General features: G+C 45.0%; 1 protein-coding gene across 2 annotated transcripts in view; it reads right to left on the bottom strand.

The window, feature by feature from the left end:
- Cep41 (centrosomal protein 41) overlaps nucleotides 1-21,476 on the bottom strand; it is a 43,443-nt gene extending 21,967 nt beyond the window's left edge. The window contains exons 1-2 of one of the 2 annotated variants that reach the window (XM_036182767.1): nucleotides 21,367-21,476; nucleotides 5,772-5,835 (exon numbers count right to left, since the gene is read on the bottom strand). In XM_036182767.1, coding sequence (XP_036038660.1) covers nucleotides 5,772-5,835; nucleotides 21,367-21,399 — 97 coding nt within the window. In that variant the 5' untranslated portion in view covers nucleotides 21,400-21,476. The remainder of the gene's footprint in view (nucleotides 1-5,771; nucleotides 5,836-21,366) is intronic. The other variant, XM_036182769.1, reaches the window with a different exon arrangement.
- Between the last annotated feature and the right edge of the window lie 4,626 nt (nucleotides 21,477-26,102).

Raw genomic sequence — 26,102 nt, 5'->3', positions numbered from 1 at the left:
GAAGCGTGAAAAGAGGCACAGTGGTCCTTTGTTAACCAGATCAGTTATACGTGGGTCTATAGCTTTCGGGTTTGTAAAAGCCTTTCACATACATTCCTTCCTTTGACGTAAGAGACAAATCACATACCAAATGAAAACGAAGCGCATGTAGTCTGTAATGAGCTTGAGTGCTTAAGATCAAAACTATTCTCGAATAATCAGGAAAAGGAGAGATGAAGGAAGAAAAGGAAATGATTAGTTGTGTAGATGTAACAAAGGAAGGTGACATCCACACAAATAAGAAATCATACTAGAAAAGACCAAGTGGAGGAGGGTACAGGATTTGGAAAGCCGCAGACAACCGAATTAGACTGAAAACCGAAGCGAGAGAACAATGCAGAGCCCAGGAAAGATGAGACCCACACAGGAAGAGCCAGTTTAGAGTGTCCTTAATGAAGCCTGTGGAGCTGCAGAACCAAGACCCAGAGAGGGTGCCTGGAACACAGTCCTGCCGCTGGGACTGAGCAAAACGCAAGGATGCCTCAGAAGCCAGGCCACTCTGGCACAGTCCCCAATGGTAAGGACTGGAAAGACTCACCTAGGCACCTATGAAACAAAGGAAATGTTCCATATACTTCTGATGTCAGCCCCAGCTATTCAGCAGGGCTCAGGCTTCTGTGAGAAGTGGAGTCAGAAGCACAGAGACAAAAGAGCCTCTTTCAGGAGGAAGGAAGAGACCAGAAGACAAGACATGCCACAGAATTCTTGATTTTGTGTGTGTGTGTGTGTGTGTGTGTGTGTGTGTGTGTGTGTGTGATTCTAAATTGACCACTGTTTTATAAGAAAAGATTAAAGGCTCACCTAGTTAGCCTAGAAATGGGAACTGCTCACTCATCTTGCCTATTTCCATGGCCCTGGCTGCAGAGCTTAAAACCATCCACAAGTGAAATGTCTCCCTGCAGCTTGGGCTTTATGGCCCTCTTAGTGTTTTCTTAAGCAGGACTCCTCAACATTTTCACCTATGGCAATGATAACCTTCAGGCACAATGATTTGTTTAGGGCTCCTGTAGGCCTCAATAGACCCAGAGGTTGACAGGCTGTACATCTTAGCATATAACCCACAGGTTTTGTACACCAGAGAGCTAAGTCACAAAAATACATGGAAATGTAAACATTAAAGGTCTCTTCATGAAGTTGATTCATGGCTAAATGTGAAACACACACATAAAACAAATGCTAGAATAGGATTTTTCTCCACACTGGGTATATAGTACTTGGGAGCTTGAAGCAATAAGACATGCTTTGGCCCTTCCAAAAGCTATTACAAAACTAGTTTGAGAGACTTTTGCTTCTAGGAAAGAAGGGTAGATGTAATTTATTCCTCCAGCTAAGTCCCACAAAAACCCCAGACAACCCACAGCATGGGAGCATACATCTGAAAATCATATTTCTGTTAAGAGTCTAGTATCCAGAATAAACAAAAGAACTTATAATGTGGAAAAATAACCAGTTTTAAAATGAGCAGATGATCTGAATAGACATTTTTCCATAGGAAATATACAAGTGCCAATAAGCACACAAAAAGGGTGTCCATCAGCATCTGTCATCAGGAACACACAAATTAAAATCACGAGAAGACACTTCATGCCATGATGGAGGACATAATCAAGATGACAGACAAAGCAATGGCCAAGTTGTGGAGAGGACACAGACCTCTTGTACTACTGATTTGATAAGGTAAAGTTTGGTATGACCAATAATTCAACTCCTCAATATATATCTAAGAGAACTAGAAACACATATACACAAAAACTTGCATATATTGATGTTCCTAGACACACCATGGCCAAAAAGTACGAGTAACCCAGATGTCCATCAACTGATGCGTAGAGAGAGAAGATGAGAATGTCTGTGCGACAGATGGTTATTTGGCAATAAGAAGGAATGGAGTCCTGACACATGCTGGAGCATGGAGAAACCTTGAATACACTGCACTATGTTAAAGGGGGCAGACACAATAGGCCACATACTATACAACTGCACACACATGAATGGTCAGAATAGGCAAATCCACAGAAACAGAAAACTCATCAATAGTTCTCAATGTAGTCAAGATGTTATCTCCAAACTGATAAATAATTCCTATTAAAAAATCAGCCCTTTTTGCTGCGCAGTGGTGATGCACGCCTTTAATCCCAGCACTTGGGAGGCAGAGGCAGGTGGACCTCTGTGAGTTCAAGGCCAGCCTGGTCTACAAAGTGTTCCAGGACAGATAGAGCTGATACACAGAGAAACTGTATCACCTGCTGCTCCCCCACCCCACTCCCCGCACCCCCCAAAAACACCCAAAACAAAAATCAGCCCTTTTATAAAAGTTAAGAAAATTATTTTCAAGTTTATATGAAAAAGGAAAGAAATGACAATAGTTAAAATAATTTTGTAAAGAGAAACAGAATGGGAATAACGAGGCTAACCAATTCCAAATACCCAGTGTACTGTGCAGCTACATTAATCAAGACTGTGGTAGTGGCAAAGGGCTACACCAACAGATCAAGGGAACAAAACAGAGACCTGGAAATAAACCTACATAAATATTCTCTTGACTGCTGACAAAGATGAAGATGCCAGAGAGTCAGACACCCCTAAATTAGAAAGCTAATCTTCTTCTAAGTCAGCTGTCTCTACATAAAAGCAGTTCAAAATCTACTGTGGACTTAAATGTAAAACCTAAAAACTTTCAGGGGAAAAAAAAAGCATGATAGAAAACATCTCTGGGATATAGTTTAGGGCAAGGGTTCTTAAAGTGGATGATGGAATTATGATTATGAGAAGGAAACAGATAAAAACGAACCTCATCAAGATAAAAAGTTTTTCTTCTTCAAAGACTGTCAGGAGGAAAAGACAAGTTACAGATGGAGAAAGGATCCTTACAAACCATGCATGCCTCTCACAAAGGGTGAGTGTGTAGAATACATAAGAAACTGGAAATAATGATAAAATGCAAGTAACCAGGTCAGCACAGTCATTTCAGCAAAGCAGACAGACGGAAAACAAGCGCATGCAAACAAAGATATCCATCATTAGCTGGTAGGCAAGTTTAAGGGTGATGCTCTACTATTATAGACCTTCTCAGCAAGGGAAAATTAAAAAATGGTGCTGACACCAAATGCAAGCGAAGCAGTGGAGGAAATGATTGTTCATCTTCTCCTGGTGGGAATGGCAAATGGTACAGCCACTTTGGAGAACGGTTTGACAATTCCTTAAAACTGGGAGGCAGAGGCAGAAGGATCAGGAGTTCAAGGCCAGCCTTGGTTACAAAAGGAGTCTGAGGCTAGTCTGGGCTACATGAGACTCTGTCTCTAAAAGAGACAAAACAAACAAATAAGCAAATTGAATCAAACCAAACTACAATATGACTGAGCAACTGTGCCTTTAGGCATTTATTCCAGAAAAACTAAGACTTGCTCATACAAAAATCTATAAATGAATGCCTACAGAAGTTTACTTTTATTTTTGTATTTTGTAACTAGCTCCCAATTGGAAACAGTGTGAATTTCTTTCCACTAGCAAGGGATTAAATGAAGTACAGCCATCAGGGAATACTAGCCAGTAATACAAAGGAACAAGCCATTGTTACACACAACACACTTGAAGCTCCAAAGAATTTTGCCCAATGAAAAATGTCCATCCAGGCTGGATACGCAGGGCTCAATGGTAGGGCAACAGCCTAGCATGCTTAATTGCCTGTGTTTTCCCCCCTGCAATACGCAAAGAAAAGAGACAGAAGCATGGCAGCAGCAAAGTGCTATATACTGCACAGCTCCATAGACGTAGCGTTCAAAAAAAAAAGACAAACTGAGAGCCTGGAGAAATCAGCAGCTGCAAAGATTCCAGAGGGATGGAGTGGAAGCAGACTGGGCTCCTAAAGGACAACAAGGAATCTTTGTGGGGACAGTAATACTCTATAGCTTGGCTGCACACGTCGATGCTGTTATCACCATAGCAACAGTGCAGGCTGAGAGAAGCCAGGTAAAGAGTATGTGGAATTTCCATTTCATTTCTTACAGAGGCATCTGCATCCACAATTACTTCAAAATAAAAAGCTTAATTAACAGAAAGCAGTTTAAAACTCTTGGGATATAAAAGGATTCTGGCATTTAATATGCACTACAAAATCAGACGTTATACATTGCATTAAAAATTAAAATTAATTTCAGATACCATTATTAAGTCAAATTTTGGTTATGGTTGGATGGGAGAGATAGAAGGGGGTGGCAGAAATTCCTATTTGATTTCCATGAGAAAAATGTTATAAAGGTATAGATAAATCTAGACGTCTGAAATAAACCTGGGCTCTTAAATTTTACTTGTTTGTTTACTGTGGTACAGGAGGTAGAATCTAAGGTCTAGCAAATGCTGGACCTGCACTCTACCACTGGGTACACCACTGGGCTATACTCTCCTTCCTTTAAAAGACAAAATTCTCAATTTTTAGTGATAGGTAGCTCTCGGTGAATTCAAGGCCAGTTCCAGGCCATTTAGATATCTGTGGCACAAAAATGTACGGGGGTTAAAAGATTTTGACTGAAATTCATTTTTTACTGTGGTCTTTAAAAGAACAGACGAGCCCCTTACAAAACTATGACACTTTGCGTCTTCCATTGAGGGGAAGCTGGACTCGTTGAGGATATTCTGGCAGGAGGAATATCTGGGGAGAAAACTCAGGGCAGGAAGTCCAGGGCCAGGGCACCAGGCTTAGCACCCACTCCCCAGTGTTGCCCTCCTCGCCCTGCCAACAACCCTAGTTTTTATCTCCTTCACTGAGATCTCAGTAAATCACAACATCTCCTGGTCACGGTGTCCACTTGCCCGTGGCACAGGATACGTGCAACAATAAATACCTGTGTGGCATGGGAATGTTTCAAAGAAATAGGACATGCAAATCTGGAACCCTGAAAACATTTGCATCTGTGGCAGTGAGGAAATGCAGAATGGAAGACCATGGCTCTGAAGGAGAGTGGAGGACGGGAAGGATGATTTAACAGAGGAGGAGACACTCCTCTTCACTTCCCTCAGGGGTCTGCAGATACTGCAGGAAAACTATGGATTCTGAGGCAAAGGCTGAGGGACACAGAAGCAGACAACCCAAACCTCACAAGACTGCAGACCCACTGGGATCTGGGCAGCGGCGGCGGCAGCAGCAGCAGCAGCAGCAGCAGCAGCAGCAGCACTGGGAGAGATGGGGACAGCATGGTTCTCCTGCAAGAGCTTTTACCTGAGGGCAGCACTAACTCAATCTCGGCTGGCTCTGTAGTTCCTCCTTCAAGGCAGGCGGCCTCCACTTGAGTCTTGGTGCTGGAATTGCAAAAGCCACAGCCCACAGCCATCCTCCTAGCCACCAGTCCACACTTTTACATGCAGTCAGCACTCTGCAAACACTGGACTGAACAAACACGCACATGTCTAATCTATTACTGTCAGTTCGATGGAGTACACTCCAGGTGCTCCAGAATGGAGTGTGACCTCCTGACATTTACTCAGCGTTGGCCCTGTAACTTATCGATTCCTAGGATTTCCCTTTCTTGATTTAGATGATTTCTAATGGAGGAAGCAATAATAACTGAAATTACGTAAGTGCAAAATTTTTACTGATAATCTGGAAAACAGCTTTCAAGGACATCAGGCAAGACAATAAGAAACTTCTGGCTATGGTTGGTCCCAGTTTGATGGCACTTTCCTGTCTATCAATGGGCTATTAGATTTTTAAAATTCTGTTTCTGATTGTGACTTACCAGTATCCAGTCTTGACTTGATATGTTGATACCTTGGGTTCTGTGGTATCCGTCTGGTCAGATACTACAAAAGAAGACAATTCACAAGGAAGGAGGTTAATGTGAGGGTCGTGGTGGGCAAGAGGAGAACATATGCTGAACTTCAGACTCTAATGATGAACGAGGTTCAGAGGATCAACTGTCCCTTACAAAAAGGCCTCTGCAGTATGGCATTTCCTCCAGTGGAGGTAGTTACCTTGTTTCTATCAAAACATTTCCAATTTCATCCAAGTAATCTCAGAGTACTGTGTGCTAAGGGAAAAAACCTTAGGAAGACTGTCTTCCAATGAGGTAGCTATGCTGTTGTTTTTAGGATGGCTTCAGGGCCATCTCCTATGGACACTTGTAGATCTTATCCACAGCTCCTTACAGTGTGGCAGGCAGGATCCAGATGCTCCAGATGCTGGCAGGCTCTCTGGGGCTCCACAGATGTCACTGCCATGGCATCTGCTCTGTGGCAGCTGAGGCTCATGTTGAGCTTGGGGTGAGCTTACGGTCGGCAGAGATGTCTATGTCAGATTTGCTGTGTGTTGTGCTGTGTTCTGGCAGTTAACCCTTCGAATCCAAGGGCAGACAATCTCCCATATTAAATTCCCGATGTGAATGCAAAGGCTGGCTAGCAAAGGCAAGTTCAGAACAAAGAGCTTACTTGCTCTGGCCTGTGTCTGGTCTACGGATACGGAAAGCATGTGCTGTCCAGGCAGCTGTACCTTCCAACCTTCATCTCCTGCATGTGCTAACTTCTCTTGGGCAAAACCTTGGTCCAGTGTGAAGCTCTCTGAGGTGGAAATAGGCACTCTCCCCATGGCCTGCAGAATACAGAACCCCATCCCATCCTTTACAACTAGATTTTTCCCCCTAGTTTAGGATTTTCTTGAAGACAAGGACAATAAGTTACTCATGTTTGTGGGATCTAATACATGCTAAATCCACTGATTATTGCTACAGTCAATCAATGATTATTTGTCTGAGGGCTGAACCATACCATACTACCTGGTTCCTAAGGAAAGAATGTCAACCTTACAAAGACTTGATCATTTGCCTAAGAAAACAGCCAAGGACAAGCCTGCTGTTAGGAGACTGTGAGATAAATCACATGCAGCAGAATGCTTTCTTGAACAGCCTACAGAGCACAGAAACAGCTTAGGACACTTCCGTGGTTTATGCAATACCTGCTGGCCAGCATTGGATTTCCCGGCCCAAGAATTGTTAAAATCTGAAGGAGGACAGCTAGAGAGATGACTTAGTGGATAAAGATGTTTACTACCAACCCAATGACCTGCATTCCATCCCTAGGGCCAAATAGTGGAAGGAGAGGACCAACTCTGGAAAGCCATCCTATGGCCTTATCACTAACACTGTGGCATGCACCAATATGTTTGTGCACACACACTATGTAAAATCTAATAAAACAAAACTGGGTGTACCTACAGAGAATTATCCATTTTTAATTTTGCCAAGTAAGTACATAAAATCCTCACAACTTTCACTTGCTATTTTATTTTTTAAGGTAAGTATATTTATTTTTTGATTAAATTAATTTTTTAGTGGGCACAACACATAAACTATCTGCTTTTCTTTTTGTCTTCCAGCAGTGAGGGTCAAACGCAGGGCCTCTCATATGCTAGGCAACCATACTAAACCACTCTCAGCCCCACCATCTGCTATTTCAATTACCTAGAGGGTTAAAAAAAGAAAAAAGAAAAGAAAAAAAGCCCTCAGGGTAAAAAGGTCAGTTCCTTCATGTTATTAAAAAGCCAATGACGTTGTCTGTGTTTTTCATTTCACACCAGGCAAGTAAAACCTTTATTCTGAACACTGAGCACCGATCCTCTGCTAGTGTTTGCAATCACTGAGATGACTTAGCTCCGAAAAATGGTGGAAAACTTGTCTCACGCTGTGATCAGTCATGGCTGTCTGGAAGAGCAAGCAAGTGAAATACCAGCTCCAACACCTTCCCTAGACGAAGACGGAGAAGGTTCTTAAGAGAAAGAACGGCATACAAACACAGAGAGAGACTGAAGTCCAAGTTCCCAGAGGCAGACAATATCATGAAAAATTAAACAGTGAACAAATCCAGCAAAATCTCCCTCTCTCTCTCTCTCTCTCTCTCTCTCTCTCTCTCTCTCTCTCTCACACACACACACACACACACACACACTGTTACATTTATCTTAAACTGAAGGATGTCTTCCCCCAGTCTATATTTTTATCATTTCTATACCCTATTTCCTGTCTTTACTTTTGTTTTGTTTCCTAGCAAAGCTGCTTTTGAAAATTCCCAGGCTTGTCTCTGCTGAACCATGGAGATTTGTCCATCCCTCAGCCAAATAGCTGAGCTGTGAGGGTCCTCTGGGGACCAGGTGTGGTGGCGGTGGAATGAGGAGGGCGTACGGACAGCTGCAGCTGCTGAGGCCTCCCCCCGGTTCTCCCTTACATGGACTGATGAGAAATCCATATGCTGCTAGAGAAAAATGTCAGACTTCTTTCCCAGCTCTCATTTCTGTTCAGTTTCTTAGTCCTTTCTAGGACCAGAATCAACATGAAGCTCTGTGTGCTGCATCGCCAGCAGAGTGCCTCAGGCTCTGAGGAAGAGCCACACTTTTTTTCCCCAAACTCTTGCTTTGGGGATGGCCGTTTCTTGACCTACTGACCAACTGGCTTTGTTTCCATGATATACCCAGGCTGGAAGGGTAGGAAGGGAAAGCTCTGTGACAAGAAGCCATTTCAAGAGAGACTATTCATTCCTCTACAAATACTTAGTGAGTGCCATTCATTCCTATGACCGAGTGCCTAGCAGAAGTAGGTCCCTATGTGGGACACAGAGATAAAAACAGACTTGGCCATCAGCTCTTGCTCCCTGTGGATATAAAGGTGTCAATGTGACAAGGAGAGGGAACAGAGGGGATGGTGACACATGAGATGGTTCCTTAATAAGGCCCAGGGTCAAGAACTGATTCCTAGAGAGTGCTCACTGAGCTGGATCCCAAGGGCCACGGTGGTGGGTCAAGTGAAGAGTGTGGTGTGGCATTACAAGGCCCCAACAAACAGAAAAGCCCAGCAAAACATGAAGACAAAAATGTGGGTGATCTCAAGAGTCACCACTGGAAGGCACAGAGTGCTGGGGGGCCGTGAGAGAACAAATGGCGCTGGAGAGGCAGGGCAGGACAGGGCACAAAGGGCTTCCATCTCCAAGACCCAAGGCACTGCACCCTGTCCTGCCCATCTGTGGATTCTAGTAAGCGCAATCTAGCCAGCTCTGTGCCCAGGGACACTTATCAAGGTCTGAGTAGTGGGGGATGTTGCTGGCGTTTCCTAGGAAGAGGCAAGGCATACTGGTTAACACAAGAGCCAGCCTGGATGTCAACAGTATGGAACTTGAGAAGCCCAAGAGAAGAGGATGGGGAGTTACCCAAGATTTAAGGAGGACTAATGAGATCCTATTTATATTTTGGGACGATCTATGTGTACAATATGGAGAATATGATCATAGTCAAGAAAAGAGGCACAAAAATCAGTTGAGAGACTTGTGCTGGGGGATATGAAGCCCTACAAAAGTGACAGCAGAGACAGAGAAGAAAGTTTCGAGAAATCTTTGAAATGTGAGGCTGGGGCTGTAGCTCTGTCTAGTGCTTGCTCCTCCATCTTTTTTTCTTTTTGTCAGAGCTGAGGACCGAACCCAGGGCCTTGTGCTTGCTAGGCAAGCACTCTACCACTGAGCTAAATCCCCAGCCCCCACCCCCACCCCACTCCTCCATCTTTAACATGTAAAATCAACATGGCTACTAATGGACCAAATACAAAAGTGAACAGTGGCAGCACAGCCCCCCAGAAAAGGTAATGAAAGCCGAAGCATATATGAAAACCATTATGTATGAGGTTTGGAGACATATTAAGTATGGGATGTTTGTAGGTTATCAAGAATGGAAGTATCCAGCTGACTATATGGACATAGAGATCAGGAAAAAACTAGGCTAAAAAACAATCGGGGGGGGGGGGGGGGGGGGTTGGGGATTTAGCTCAGTGGTAGAGTGCTTGCCTAGAGAGCACAAGGCCCTGGGTTCGATCCTCAGCTCCAGAAAACAAACAAACAAACAAACCAATCTGGGAACTATCTATATATAGGCAGCATATGAAGCCATGGGACTGGCCAAAATCACTCTAGGAACAGTGTACACTAGGAGGAAAATTCCCAACCTTGGCAGCCACAGCCGGGTGGGGAAGAGCCCCTGGCTCAGCCCCTGGCTCAGCCCCTGGCTGAGGCCAAAGAAGGAGAATTATGGAAATTACAGAAGGAAAGTTACAAGGAGGAGGAAGCAGGCAACAAGGAACCAAGTTGTCAAAGCCCAGAACAAGAGGCCAAGCAAGAGCAGGCCAGCAAGGACCCAGGTCAGTTAGCAGAGCAGAAAGGTGAGTCTGGACTCACAGATCAGGACCTGTTGATGGGCCGGCAGGAGGGAAGCAGTCACAGGAGTACCTGGGGCAGAAGCAAAAACAAGAGTTCAGATGGATGGAGGATGGGGAGACAGACAGACGGTCTTTTGTTTCTCTCCAGAGTTGCCAAGGTGAACTCTCTCCTTCCTCTTCCTCCCTCTCTCTCTTCCTCTCCCCTCTGTGGTACTCTTTATGTATTTTTTTTCTGGGGGTGGGAGAAGAGAACGGAGAGATTTGAGGATGTTTACAGATGAATGGGCAGAGGCCCAGAGCCCAGGTGGAAGGGACAGCTTTTGATACATATTTAAAATAAAGATTAAAAAAGAAAATCTATGGTCATAATAGAGCTCATAATGAGAGTGCAGGAAGTTGAGAAAGCTCATGTTTATAAATTATTACAGGCTTTTTGGAAATAACCAAATATGTCAAAGACCCTTCAAGGGGCCCATTGCTAGAGGGGCACTATCTTAGTCATTTTCCTGTTGTCGTGACATACACCAGGACAAAAAGCAACCCGGAGAGGAAAGGGGTCATTTAGCTACATGTTCTGATTAAAGTCCATCTTGGAACAGGGGCTCCACCTTGTACATCTCTCAGTATCTGTTATAACCCTGTGCTAACAGAGGAGCAGGAAGCGCCTGCCAAATACACTGAAGCTGGGCACGGGGCACACACCTGCAACCCAGGTCCTTTGAAGGGTTAGACAGGAAGACTTGAGTTCTAGGACAACTTGGATAACTTTGTAAGATCTCAACTCAATACACACACACACACACACACACACACACACACACACACACACACACACTGATCCCATAAGAGTAGCTCAACATTCGAGACTCTTAGCAGTCTAAAAAAAAAGACTGCTCAGACGTTGGGTTGAGAAGACAGACTCATGGAAGAATGGGTACTAGATAATAAGAGGATGGAAAAAGTATTCCAAGTGGAAATAAATTCTAATAGCAAAGCCATTTTAAGGGTACGTTTGAAAAACCAATTGTTCTATTGGCCGAAGAAAGTTGACAATCAGCAGAATGGTGGCCGCCACTTTCATGTAGTGAGCATGTCCCATGTTGTTTGACACCTGACTGAGCATTTTCCCTACTTTGTCTCATTTCACCATCAGCCACGGGACCTGAACTCCTGCCAGGGTTTCCACAGGAGCTCACTGCTAAGTTTCCAGGAATCTCATGAAGCTCTGGAAAAGTCTATGTATGTACATTTCCTCTGCCAGGGGCCTGAGTTTCCACCACATTTCCATAGGCTTGCGTAACCCCCATAGGCTGCAGAATCCTGGGCTAATAACGCTGGGCCTGGAGAGTGAGACTTCAAATGGGGAAGCCTGACTACAGATCAGGAGTGAGGACTAGCCCTTGTCAACATGGCACAAGGTAAGACACTGAGATGGGAGCCATACAATCACAACGGTGTTTTAGCGGTCCTCTACAAAGCAACAGATGACGCAAAGTAGACACAGCTTTGTGGAGATGTGACTGTTGGAGAAGGACGAATGAGAAGTCCGCAGCGGGATTTTTCTGAAGAAAAATGACATCAAAACAACCAAGAGCAGCGAAATGTCTGCACCACAGGAGCTTTTCTGATTTCCATCTCTCCAAACAGGACCCACATGCTGTCTGCACACTTGCATTTCTTTTTAAAGACACTGAACCTCCCTACTTTTATGTTGACAAATGAGGGGAGTGAAGACTGGTCTTAAAGTAATCTCACATTAAAATAGGTTTTTCAAAGAGGAACATTTTTTGGGTCCTTTCCTTTTTTTCTCTATATTTTATTTATTTATTAAAATTTTTTTTCCATTTTACATACCAACCCCAGTTCCCCCTCCCTCCCTTTCTCCCACCTCCTCACCTCCCTCCCACTCTGCTCCCATCCACTCCTCAGAGTGGGTAAGGCCTCCCATGGCAGTCAACAAAGTCTGACATACCAAGTTGAAGGAGAGCCTAGCCCCTCCCATTGTATCAAGGCTGGGCAAGGTATCCCACCACAGGGAATGGGCTCCAAACAGCCAGTTCATGCACCTGGGATAAGTCCTTGTCCTGCTGCCAGGGACCCCACAAACAGATCAAGTCACATAGCTGTCACCCACATTCAGGAGGCCTAGTTCGGTCCTATGCAGGTTCCTGGGCTGTCAGTCCAGAATCAGTGAGCTCCATCCAAGAGGAACTTGTAAAATGGATATTTTAATTGCTCTCATTATGTTAAAATCAAACAGTCATATTGGGCCAAGACTCCAGGAACAGCAATACCTGCTTTCTCAGTAGCTACTGTAGCAGTAGCGGACTGTATTTTTCAAGACAAAGTCACAATTTCCCACCCCATTGGACTGTGGATTTACAATCTGCTGTCTGAGGCAGGAGGCCTGTGACTTCCTCGTCTCCAGACTCCAGTGAGCCTGGGAAATGACTTCCTTGGCTGTATGTAAAAGGCAGTACAGCTTCTACCTGGTTCTCTTGGGTCACTTGCTCTTAGAACTCAGCTACCAAGTGTGGGGAAAGTCCAGGCCACATGAAAAATGACATTTGTAGGAGATTATTAGCTCCAACAAACAGACAGCATCAGTGGACGTATATGTACGTGGAGTTTCTGAAAATACTCTAGCTTCAGGCTTTCTGCAAAATCACATGAGCTTTCATGAGATAACCATCTAGCAGAGCTAAGAGCCAGAAGAAAGAACAACAGAAGGGCTCCTGTGAAGCCACTAAATAAGGTATTATTATTCCTACCAAATCATCATAGAACTCTTATTTCTTCTGCTAAGTTTCTTGGGTCTAACCATGGCAAGAGTACACTGCCTGAACTTTACTCTGTAATCCACGACAATGACTGCTGTCTCACCATGTCTACCGTGACTGCAGTTCTCATGCCAGCTACTGAATGTCGAAAATCTACTTGCCAAATATAATAGATATTTCCCCTTAAACTTCTGGATCCCTTTATATCACGATAGAATATAATTTTTTTAAAAACACACTTGTTTCTACTGCAATTGGCTTCAGTAATCTCTCTCTCCTCTGACATTCCATTGATACATGACTCATTCCTGTCAGCCCCCTAATTACTGTGTTTCTCAGGATTCCACCTCCTCAATCAATAGACTCTCTGTGAGTCAAGACTTAGACTTATTTCCTTGTATAGGCTTCTAATCTCCAAATGGTGGACTTTCACCCCTGACTTCGTCTTCCAGCTTTAGACTGATAGTCATCTGTTCAGAAGTATCTGGGACTGACTATGTCTGACAATGTCACTACAGAGGAGTTCGGGCCCCTAGCTTAGGTTCTTGCAAGCATGTGAGGAAAACAAGTCAATAAAATCATTGTAGATGATGATAAACTGGAACAGAGAACAGACTGAATGGATGCATCCAATTCCACCTCCTCCCAAAACCTCAGTAAGACGTCATTAAACAGTATTTTAGGGCCATAAACAATGCCAAATCCAGAGAGCGTGGGAGAGATGACAGCATGGAGCACTGGAGTCCTCAAACCCACAGAGAAGCTGGTGATTGAGAAGGAGAGCCCTAGGGAATAAGGAATTACATGGCTGGCAGAGGAATAAGCCATACATCACTAGATATCAACAAGTGAAATGACTTGATTGACTTAGGACAGCTGAAGAAGACAGAGCGCCAGGGAAAGCCAAGAAGCATCCCCCACAACGGGATTGAAAGGAGTGGCTGAATAAGGCCTGAGGAAAGCTCTATGGAGCTGGCTTTCCAGATCACACCCCCACACATACACACCACTGCACGAGGCAATTATCCCTTGCCCATCTTGGTAAATGTCACCATCTGTAGCTCACCATCAGAAGCCTCTTCTTAATAAAAAACAAAAACCTCAGTATCTCAATCACAATGTAAAATCTGCTAGGTAGAAACATAAATCGACACCCGAGGGAATTCTGAGAACATCTTACCTCGTCTAACAGTATCAGTGTCCTTATGAAAAGAGATTACCAGTGGCTGGGGAGTCCGCTCAATTGGTAAAGTGCATGCCATGCAAGCAGGCAGACTTCAAGCTCCAGGCCCTACCACTCACATACGAAGCTGGGCATGATGGTATGTATCTGTAGCCCCAGCGGTGGGAGACATAGGCAGCAGAATGGGGACAAGCAGATTCCTGGAGGTCACTAATCAGCAGAGCTTAACCCAAGAACTCCAGGTTAGGTGAGAGACTCTGCCTCAAAAACTAAACAGCAGAGGAAGACACTACATGTCCACTTTTGACCACATGTGCACAGGAACAAACATGTACACATACATCTACATCCACAAAGAAACTTCTCTATCTCTCTCGATAGGGTCTCACTATATAGCCTGTCCTGGTACTCACTATGTGGACCAGGCTGGCCTTGAACTCACAGAGATGTCCTTGCCTGTGCCTCCTGAGTGTTGGGTATTAAAGGCATGTGCCACTATGCCCAGCTTCACAAATAAACTTTTAAAAACACAAGATAAATTTTTAAAAAGAGATACCAGTGAATTCCCCCCTTTTTCACATCCACTGTGGGACATCATAAGAAGTAGCTACCTTGAGTGAAGGCAGTCCTCACCAGAAATGGAATCAGCTGGCACCCAGAGCTTCAAGACAAATTGTTAAGTGGGGGAAAAAAGCAAGTCAAAACACCATATGTATAATACAACATTTATGTAAAATAAAATTACAATATAAATTTCTCCTTGCCACCCAACATAAATTTTTCAGTAAAATGTATAGAGAAAAATGATAATTATAAAAAAATTATAGTGATAGTGATGTAGGAAATTTTTCTACATTATAAAGTAGAATAAAAATAAAATTTGGGCCAGGCGGTGGTGGCGCATGCCTTTAATCCCAACACTCGGGAGGCAGAGCCTGGGGGATCTCTGTGAGTTCGAGGCCAGCCTGGACTACCAAGTGAGTTCCAGGAAAGCTACCCAGAGAAACCCTGTCTCGAAAAATAAATAAATAAACAAACAAACAAATAAATAAATAAATAAATAAATTTGGTAGTAACAACTACAAACAGTGACAAGGATATAGACACATTATTCATAAGAAGTACAGAGTCAAAGTAAAGGCATACGGAAACCCCAGGAAAACAACAAGGAGTGAGGAGTTTAAATCCTAGTTATTACCTGCTGCCCACAAACAAAAGGGAACGAGAGGCTCAAGTGTTACCGCAGGAAGCCCAGTGGAGAAGGCACACCTGTGATGCGAGCTCTCCAGAGGCTGAGGCAGGAGGATTAGGTGAGTTCAAGGTCTGTCCAGGCTCCAGTGTGAAACCCTATCTTAAAAAAAACGAAAGGAACGAAAGGAACGAAAGGAAGGAAGGAAGGAAGGAAGGAAGGAAGGAAGGAAAGAAAGAAAGAAAGAAAGAAAGAAAGAAAGAAAGAAAGAAAGAAAGAAAGAAAGAAAGAAAGGGGGATGCTGGAGAGATGGCTCAGAGGTTAAGAGCACTGGCTGTTCTTCCAGAGGGCCTGGGTTCAATTCCCAGCAACCACATGGTGGCTCACAACTGTCCATAACTCCAGTTCAGGAGAGCTGATGCAGACACACATGGAAGCAAAACACCAACGTGTGTAAAATGAGAATAAATAAATCTTTAAAATCAGTTAAAAAATCAGAGCTCCTTAAACAAAAGAAAGAAAGAAAATGAGAAGACACAAAGATATTTTGCTGAAGTTGTCTAGATGACAGATAATCACATAATGGTAGAAAAGATTGCAAATTTGTGTCCATTCAGGAGATACACATGAAAACCACGGTGAGGGTTGGTGAGATGACCCAGTGGGTAAAGGCACTCCCTACCAAGCCTGGCAACCCACATGGTGGAAGCAAAACCCAACATCTGCAAGTTGTTCTCTGACCTCCACACACAACCCATAATACCCTCCCACACAAACACCCCCCCACACAAACCATAATACCCTCCCACACAAACACCCCCCCACACAACCCATAATACCCTCCCACACAACACCCCCCCACACACAACCCATAATACCCTCCCACACAACACCCCCCCACACACAACCCATAATACCCTCCCACACAACACCCCCCCACACACAACCCATAATACCCTCCCACACAACACCCCCCCACACACACCCATAATACCCTCCCACACAACACCCCCCACACACAACCCATAATACCCTCCCACACAACACCCCCCACACACAACCCATAATACCCTCCCACACAACACCCCCCACACACAACCCATAATACCCTCCCACAAAAAAACCCCCACAACACCCCCCCACACAACCCATAATACCCTCCCACACAACACCCCCACACACACAACCCATAATACCCTCCCACACAACACCCCCCCACACACAACCCATAATACCCTCCCACACAACACCCCCACACACACAACCCATAATACCCTCCCACACAACACCCCCCACACACAACCCATAATACCCTCCCACACAACACCCCCCCACACACAACCCATAATACCCTCCCACACAACACCCCCCCACACACAACCCATAATACCCTCCCACACAAACACCCCCCACACACAACCCATAATACCCTCCCACACAACACCCCACACACACAACCCATAATACCCTCCCACACAACACCCCCCACACACAACCCATAATACCCTCCCACACAACACCCCCACACACACAACCCATAATACCCTCCCACACAACACCCCCACACACACAACCCATAATACCCTCCCACACAAACACCCCCACACACAACCCATAATACCCTCCCACAAAAAAACCCCCACAACACCCCCCCCACACAACCCATAATACCCTCCCACACAACACCCACACACACACAACCCATAATACCCTCCCACACAACACCCCCCACACACAACCCATAATACCCTCCCACACAACACCCCCCACACACAACCCATAATACCCTCCCACACAAACACCCCCCACACACAACCCATAATACCCTCCCACAAAAAAACCCCCACAACACCCCCCCACACAACCCATAATACCCTCCCACACAACACCCCCACACACACAACCCATAATACCCTCCCACACAACACCCCCCCCACACAACCCATAATACCCTCCCACACAACACCCCCACACACACAACCCATAATACCCTCCCACACAACACCCCCCACACACAACCCATAATACCCTCCCACACAACACCCCCCCACACACAACCCATAATACCCTCCCACACAACACCCCCACACACACAACCCATAATACCCTCCCACACAAACACCCCCCACAACACCCCCCCCACACACAAATAATCGGTTTTTCAATCCCACAATGAAATAACACCATGTACCTATTCAGAGCAGCTGTAGTGACATTGACAATATCAGATGTTAACAACATTTTGCAAAATCTAAAATTCTCATACACTATTAACAGGAATGAAAAACAATACAGCCTCTCTGGAAAATTGTATGGTGGTTTCTAGTAAAACTAAGCATATGCTTACCATACAACTCATCCACTGTCCTCCTGGATAGGTACCTACCTATCTTACAGAAATGAAAGTTAATGTCCACACAAAAAGGTGTACCCAACGACTAGTATCTTTATTTCTAGTAGTCCCAAACTGAAAGCAAGCAGAATGCTTTACACTGAGTGAGCTAATGAGTAAGTGACTAACTGTATATCCACATAACAGAAACCAGCCAGTACTAAGGAGTCAACTGCATGCATCACCTGGATGTGTCTTATCTTGAGTAGGAAAAACAGCCATCTGAAAGGTCATCTACTGGGTGATTCTGTTCATATACCATTCTTAAGATGGCAGAACTACAGAGATGGACGCCATATTTGTGGCTGCCAGGGATAAGGGCAGTAAGAGAGGAAATGGGTGTGTTGGGAGAGGTACCACGAGGGAGCTATTGTAGTGATGAAATTCTTTACTCTGACTGTAACTCTACACGTATATAAATCTGGATTATATTAAACCTACATATATGAGGAGATGGCCTAGAACTATGCACAAATTGTACAAGCTTTAATGAATCCTAGTTCTGATGTGTACTGTGGAAACTGAGTGAAAGGCACACAGACCTCTCTTACGATTTTAGCACCTTTCTGCAAGGTTTTTTTTAAGGGACATCAGCGTGAAAAGCAGCTCTTAAAAGTTAAAATGATAGGGTCTGAGAGATATCTCAGTCAGTAAAGTGATGGCTGGCCAAGCATGAGGATCTGACTTCAAGTCCCAGAATGAATGTGAAAACCTGGGATGATATGCCTGGAATTCCAGTGCTAAGGAGGCAGAGACAGGTGGATCCCCTGGGTGTGCTGCCCAGCCAGCCTGGCTCATTGCTAAGTCCCAAGTCAGTGAGAGACTTTGCCACAAAAAAAGAAAGAAAGAAAGAGAGAGAGAGAGAGAGAGAGAGAGAGAGAGAGAGAGAGAGAAAGAAACAAGGTGCATAGCATCTGAGGAAGTACCTGAGGTTGCTGACCTACATATATGCACACATACACACACATGACCCCCCACATTCCCACACATATGAATACACACACATCCATACCCATGACCTCCCCATATACCCATACATATGAACACACACATATCCATACCCATGACCCCCCCATATACACACACATATGCACACACACACATATCCATACACATGACCCCCCATATACACACACATATGAACACACACATATCCATACACATGACCCCCCATATACACACACATATCCATACACATGATCCCCCTCATATACCCACACACACATATGAATACTCTTCTCTCTCTCTCTCTCTCTCTCTCTCTCTCTCTCTCTCTCAAACACACACACACACACACACACACACACACACAGAGCACAGATTACAACCAATATAAGAATTAGACAGGAAGTAAAAGTGAAAAAACCAGAACCAGTTACATGGGTCTAATATCAAAATAATGAATCTAAGAAAGAAGGTGGAGGAAATGAAGTCAACAATAAAATAACTCAAGATACAAGTTTCTGGTGTTTACCAATGTGAGTGAAAACAGACCATAGCAAGGCATCTTTTTGTGAAATGTCATCAACACCGGGGACAAAATGAAGCTTCCTGAAAGGAAAAAACAGTCACAAAGCAGCAGGATGGCTTTGGATTTTCCTACAGAAACCCTGGCTGCTGGGCCACTGAGCAATGCTTTCAAGATGGTGATGTTTTCCAACCAAGAATTCGAGCCTCAGCCACACTCTCAAGGGAAAAAGCGAATCTAGAATAAAAAGTTTTAGGTATGTCTTACATTTTAGGTACAAAAACACTTCTGTATTCCTTCTCAAGAATTCCTGGAAACTCTCCTCCACTCAAAGACGGCAGTAAACACAGCAATTGTGTGCACCTTCCTCCTCTAATATACTCTTCCTCCGGGACCCTCGTTTCCTTCATGAGAATCAATGAGTGGTCCCAGCTGGGAGCCCCAGCCATACCTCACAACGCCATCTCTCAAGGGTGCTCATGCCCCACAGAGTGCTTTACACCTAATATTTCTTCTTCATTCTATCCTTCCTTCCTAACCCCACTTTAGACGTTCATCAGCAGTCACCTAATCAGTCTCTCTGCTTCTTGCCTTGGCCTTCTCAACTCCATCCTCCAGTGTGGCTGGAATTGTGCCTAAGATGCAAATCTGACCACACTACTGAAACATCTTAAAAGCTTCTTGAGTTCTGACCAACAGGCTGGAGAAATACGGTGTCGCTCTACAACTCCCTCTCCCAACCCATCATAGGCATCTACTATTCATATTATTTTAGTTGACAAAACATTTTAACTTAGTGCTGATATGCACACACTGTGGAATTATTAAATCAAACATAGCCCTCACTTCACATTTTGTGACGAAAGCTTTGGAACGTTCTCTTAGCTAATCTCAAATATACATTAATTTTAGCCATCCTGCTGTGCAATACATCTCCAACTTTTAGTTCTAACAAACTTGCTATCCTGTGACCAGCATCTGTGCCCTCTTTGTACCTCCATCCCCAACTTCTGGCGAATTCTATTCCACTTTCTTCTTCCATGAGTCGGACTTTATATTCCAAATGTAAGTGACACTGTGCAGTACTTACACATTACTATCAAGGCTGGGTGGGGGTGGCGAATGCCTTTGATACCAGCGCTCAAGAGTCAGGGGCAGGCATGGATCTCTGTGAGATTGAGGCCAGCCTGGTCTACAGAGTGAGTTCCACAACAGCCAGGGCTACATGGGAGACCTTGTCTCAAAAAACCCAAAACATAAAATAATAGACATTACTATCATGGCGCTCCAATGCACACGCTACACAGTTCCCTCAAACACCAGACGTTCACCAAGAAGTGAAAGACCTACAGCTGGTGTTTGATATGAAGGCACAGAAGGCCCCTCTCACCTTGCCCCTTGCCTCCGAAGATTCCAACAGGGGCTTGGTGTCTCCTTGGCTCTGCTCTGCCTAGCATGCTCTTCACATGACCAGTGAATGGCCCTGATGTGTTGGGGCCCTTCCAGCTCCAGAACCTCCCTCCTTCTCTCAGCTGAGTTCTCTCTCTCCTCTTGCATTTACTCTCGTTGTACTCAACTCTGGTGTGCACGTTGCCATCACCAGACTGAACTCACAAAGGGTGGGACTTTGTTGCTCTCTCCGTGGGCCTGGAACTTGTTTGCCGAGGGTCAAATAACACTGGGTGACTGCAGGAAGTCAAAGATACAAGAGGAAGGGTCCCATTGGGCTCCCTGGGCAAGGGCTTGGTCTGCTTGTACCCCGACCCTCAGAAGGGATGCCCCTCCATCTCCTTGCACGTTTTTGGAGGTCTTGTATTTGCACTGGGTTTGCAAGTGGCACTGCTAGGCTGGGAACTCTTGGAAGGCAGGGGCTGTGTCTTTATGTACTTGGCTCCTCCAACCCTCGGAGCACTGGTGTCAGGTCAGCATGGGGGAGCGCACGCCCATCACCACGGGCGCCTTCGGAAGCAGAGCCCAGGCCTGCCCCGCCCCGGGCCCTGCGCCCGGCCCCCACCTCACGCCGGCTCCTTCCCGCCTTCCAGGCGGCGGAAGTGGCCGGCTGTTGGTCCCTGCCCACGTGGCGCCCTTTCCGGTGCGCCCGCCCCCTCCGGCTCTCGGGTCCGGACCTGGCCCTCACCTCAGGATTCCCAATGTGCCTCCGGGCAGACATATTTGCTCCAACCGACCACGCTCGGGGTTCTAGCCTCACGTCTCGCTACTAATCTAGCTTCCCACCCCCCACAGCCCGCTCCGCCGCCTCCCTGTAACCTCGCTTCCGATTGGCCTGGCTGTCCACGCCAGCCAATGGAAGCTCCGTTTACTGCTTCGGCGGGGCGAGGGAGAGCGAGAAGCGGCTCAATGGTTGCCAAGGGCAACGCGGGACGCCCGCTAGCGCCGAGCTGGGGCCTGTGGGCCGGCTCCAGCCTGAACGCGGGAAGAAGGGCGCGTGGGTGGGAGCTGGGGGGAGGGGAGAGAAGGGGAAGGCTGCGGCGGCGCGGAAGTGATGCGAGGGCCCAACCTCAGGCCAAAAGGAGAACACCAATTCAGCCCGGGTCGCCCCTAGCCCTCTAACCAAACCAGTGGCCATTCTAACCGAACATAGGGGCTCCTTCTTCCACGACAGAGGACATAATGTGGGCCATGGTTGCTCAGCTGGAACGAGTACATGGTTTATTATTTTCAGGTTAAAGTTATTATGCAAATTATGCAAAATAACATGAGTAAACACAGTAATTATTGTTGCTTTAAAAGCTTTTAGTCTAACTAGAGAACGGCAGCCTTAATTGCAAAGAGCACACACCGTTCAGTGGCTCATCATTCATTTAACAAGTATTTAATAAGCACCTTGTGAGGAAAGCTGCAGTACGTTTTGTGGAGGATGGGAGCGATGACTAAAACCCAATCCCGTTGTCATGGAAACCATTGTGACTCCTGCCACCAACCACCACCTGTTCTCATTCCAGATCTGAAAATTAAGTCCCAGCACCTTTACAAAACAATTACCCACACAGTTTGACTCGGCTCCTAAATGTCCCACCAAATCCATCAAAATTAGTATTTCCTTTTACAGGGAGGGAACAGCACAGTAGCCCTTTGTCCTTTGCTCTAAGTCGTTTTCCCAGCAATAGGGAAGGGTTCCATTGGGTTGTTCATACTGGCTAGCTGTGTGAATAATAACATCCACGTGAACCACAGCAGGGGCTGTGCAGATGACCCATTCAACAACATGGTCTCCTGTACTCCGGTCTTGCTAGCTGCTTCAGGAACCTACTCTTAGGGCCATACCTCGGATCAAGTCATTCAGACAGGCTGGACCTCCAGGATCTTGGACTGTCGTCATAGCTGGCCCTATGCTCTAACCTCCCAAGCTTTCTCTTAACCTCCTTTACCATTCTAGTCCTTTAACTCTTCTCATATTCCCGCTCCCTACCATTCTACTAGAATGAAAGATGCGGGCTGCAACAAATTAGTAGGGAGTAGGTAGGAGAATATTTATCAGATCTTTGCATAGGAAGCAGAAGCCTCTAGACATATATTTAGAGTGTGTGCTTACCCGTGCAGCTTAGAGTTGGAGTGGCCATAGGAATTATGGGTAGAAAAATGAGAAAGGGGCAGGTGATGTGGATAAAGGTCCTGACTGCCAAAGTGAATGACCCGAGGTCAATCCCTGGAACCTACATGGTAGAAGGAGAGGTGCTGTGGGATGTTCTGTATGTCAAATGTGTTGCTCTGATTGGGTAAAATAAATAAAGTGCCAGTTGCCAGGCAGAAAGGATAGGGTAGGTGGGACAAGGAGGAGGAGAATTCTGGGAAGTAAAGGCTGGAGCAGGGAGATTCCGCCAGCCACCACCATGACAAGAAAGAGATAAGGTACTGGTAAGCCACAAGCCACTTGGCAAAGTATAGATTAATAGAAATGGGTTAATTTAAGATAAAAGAAGTAGATAATAAGAAGCCTGCCACGGCCATACAGTTTATAAGTAATGTAAGTCTCTGTGTGTTTACTTGGTTGGGTCTGAGCGACTGTGGGACTGGCGGGTGAGAGAGATTTGTCCTGACTGTGGGCCAGGCAGGAAAACTCCAACTACAGAGAGGCCCAACTACTTGCAAGTTGTCCTGTGACTTCCACACATGTGCACACACACATGCAGACTCACAGAATAAGTGAATATGAAAACAAAAAGAAAAAGAGAGAGGAATAAGGGACCAAGACAAGAGGTGGGGAGAGAAGGAAGAAAGGAGAAACTTCAATACATCTTTAGGTGATGTTATAGTTATACATGTGATGGGATAGGCAGGGTGATGCACTGGAATGTATCAAGGGTAGCTGTAAATCTTTAAACTTGGAAATCAAGTAAATGGGTGATAATGCATTAATAAAGTTACAGAACAGCAATCAAGTATCTCAAGAATAGAAAATGTAATGCCCAGCATACATTCAACTTCTGTTCTTCAGTGCTGGAGTTCACTTCTTTGTAAGACTGTTAATTCTTGTTCTAGTGGGTATGGAAATATCAGGTTTACTGACCATTGTGGCCACTATGTTTATCAAAAGAGCAGTGTATAAGACATAGAAAGGTTATGGAAGTGTGGATTCTTCAATATGATGTTGCCTTGTGACAGGGGTGGAGTAATTTAAACACACAATCCTTCTCCATCCCCTGGATTTTGATCAGAAGAACCCAAAGGCCACCTTCAAGGGACTCTGCTCAGGAAGAGCCACCCTTGCTTTCAAAGTACGCCTCCACAGATTCCATGGCAGTGTCAAGCTACAAACCAAAAGGCTTTTCTCATCAAGATCCCTTTCAGATCCTGCTTGTGTCAAAAGTGGACCAAAATTAAAGAGAGGTGTTTACTCTCCAAATGAAAAGTAGCTAAATTCTATCAAGTGATAACCCATGGGGGGAAAAATGTTCAATAAACATAGTAAGATGTATCTAACAAGGCCAAGAGCTAAGTCTCATTTTTCAACTAACAGAAGATACTTTTAATTTTTAGAATGTTAGCTATATGGTGCCTAGTGATTCATGAAATAAACACCTTCAGATACAACTAGTGTGCATAAAAAGAGGTGTGACCTATTGAAGAGTAATTTATAATGGCTACAGAGAAGTCCTCAATTCTTTTTTGTTTTGTTTTGTTTTTTTTTTGTTTGTTTGTTTGTTTCGTTTTTGAGACAGAATTTCTCTGCCCTGGTTTTCCTGGAACTTGCTCTGTAGACCAGGCTGTCTCAAACTCAGAGATCTGCCTGCCTCTGCCTCCTGAGTGCTGGGATAAAAGGTGTACACCACTGGCTAGAAATCCTCAAATCTTAATACACTAAGAATTTCTAGGGAAATAATCAGAGCAATGTACGGCGATGGCACAAGTCAATGTTAACTGGAAAAATGGAACCAACTTAATTGGTCAAGTTCAAAATGATAGGCCGGGCAGTGGTGATGCATACCTTTAATCCCAGCACTTGGGAGGCAAAGGCAGGTGATCTCTGTGAGTTCAAGGCCAGCCTGGGCTACAGAATGAGATCCAGGAAAGGTGCAAAGCTACACAGAGAAACCCTGTCTCGAAACAACAACACCAGCAACAACAATAACAACAAAAATGATAAAAATATATGATGGCATCCTCATAAAAGATATTTTTATAAAACCATTAAAAATTATATTTCAAGGACTAATTGGGACAATGGAGAACTAACTACTCCTGATGCAGTAAATGAGAAGAACACTGGGAAAATTCTTATTTAATATGATCCTGATATATATGGGGGGAAAATACAGGTATCCACAGAGAAAAGAATGGAGAAAAATTAATAAAAGCTATGTTCAGATTACAGAATATAGACATTTTGTGAGTTTCACATTTTCTTTAGTGACTCTGAACTCATTCCATACTTTAAAAATCACATTCTTCCCCTAAGAAACAAAACTCGTGATGTTGGCTGCGTCCTGAAAGCTGTCTGTGGCTTTTGTCTGAGCTGATTTAGACCAGAACAGAATTCTGAGTAATTCCCCTATGTGAAGTGTTGTAGTTCTTGGCAGTAAAAGACTCTCCAGGCACTTGAGTGAGATCCTTGCAATCAGAGTGGTGATTGCTGAGAGGTTCGAGCTTTGTTTGCAAGAGAAGGAGTCCTGATTCTTTTCTTTAGCTGTTCCTACTCCCACTGATTAATCTTATTTTTCTCCGAAGTTAGAAGTGCTCTTGGGAACTTTCATTTGTTTGGCGCCTCCTTTTTAACCCTGTGTGGGCTCCTGAAGCTTTTAGTCTCTGTTGAGGTGGGGGAGGGAGCCATCAGGGAAGGTCAGTGTGGTTGATGGAAAGCTAGTTTGTAGTTTAGGTACCCCTGATTCCACTCAGTCCCCCAGTTCCCCTCTCCAGAACTAAGTGGGCATTTTGGTACCAGCAGGATGATCCTTCCCATGCCTCAAACTCCCTGTCCCTTCCTTCACCCTGAACCCCTCTAATTGTCCAGCTTCACATCCTTCATCCAATTGTTCTCACTACCCTCCCTTGGGTGTCAAGTCTAGTTTCTTGATTAAAGCCCAGATTCCCCACTCCACCAGACCTGTCTCATGATGTTCCTTTTTGGATATGGGCCTTGGCTCCATTTCTTGGCTTCATCTGTTCTCATTTCCTAAATGACATACATGTCCAGATGTTAAGGAAATAGTTCCACCCAGTCTAGTCCGGTCCTGGGATCCTTTCCTGGGTCCCCAGAAACGGAATATAGCTAAAGTAGAGGAACTCTTCCCTGTGGAAGGTTTCTGTAACAGTGGCCACAATTTGGAGCCACTCCATTTGTATAAAATGTGTCCACAGGAAGAACATACTGAATCTGAATGGGACACTGGCCCTTGCCTATACATCTCTGCAGCC

The sequence above is a fragment of the Onychomys torridus genome, chromosome 3, assembly GCF_903995425.1.
Source record: "Onychomys torridus chromosome 3, mOncTor1.1, whole genome shotgun sequence".
NCBI lineage: Eukaryota > Metazoa > Chordata > Mammalia > Rodentia > Cricetidae > Onychomys > Onychomys torridus.
Note: the sequence above shows the minus strand (reverse complement) of the source record. Positions and strands in the feature narration are given on the sequence as shown.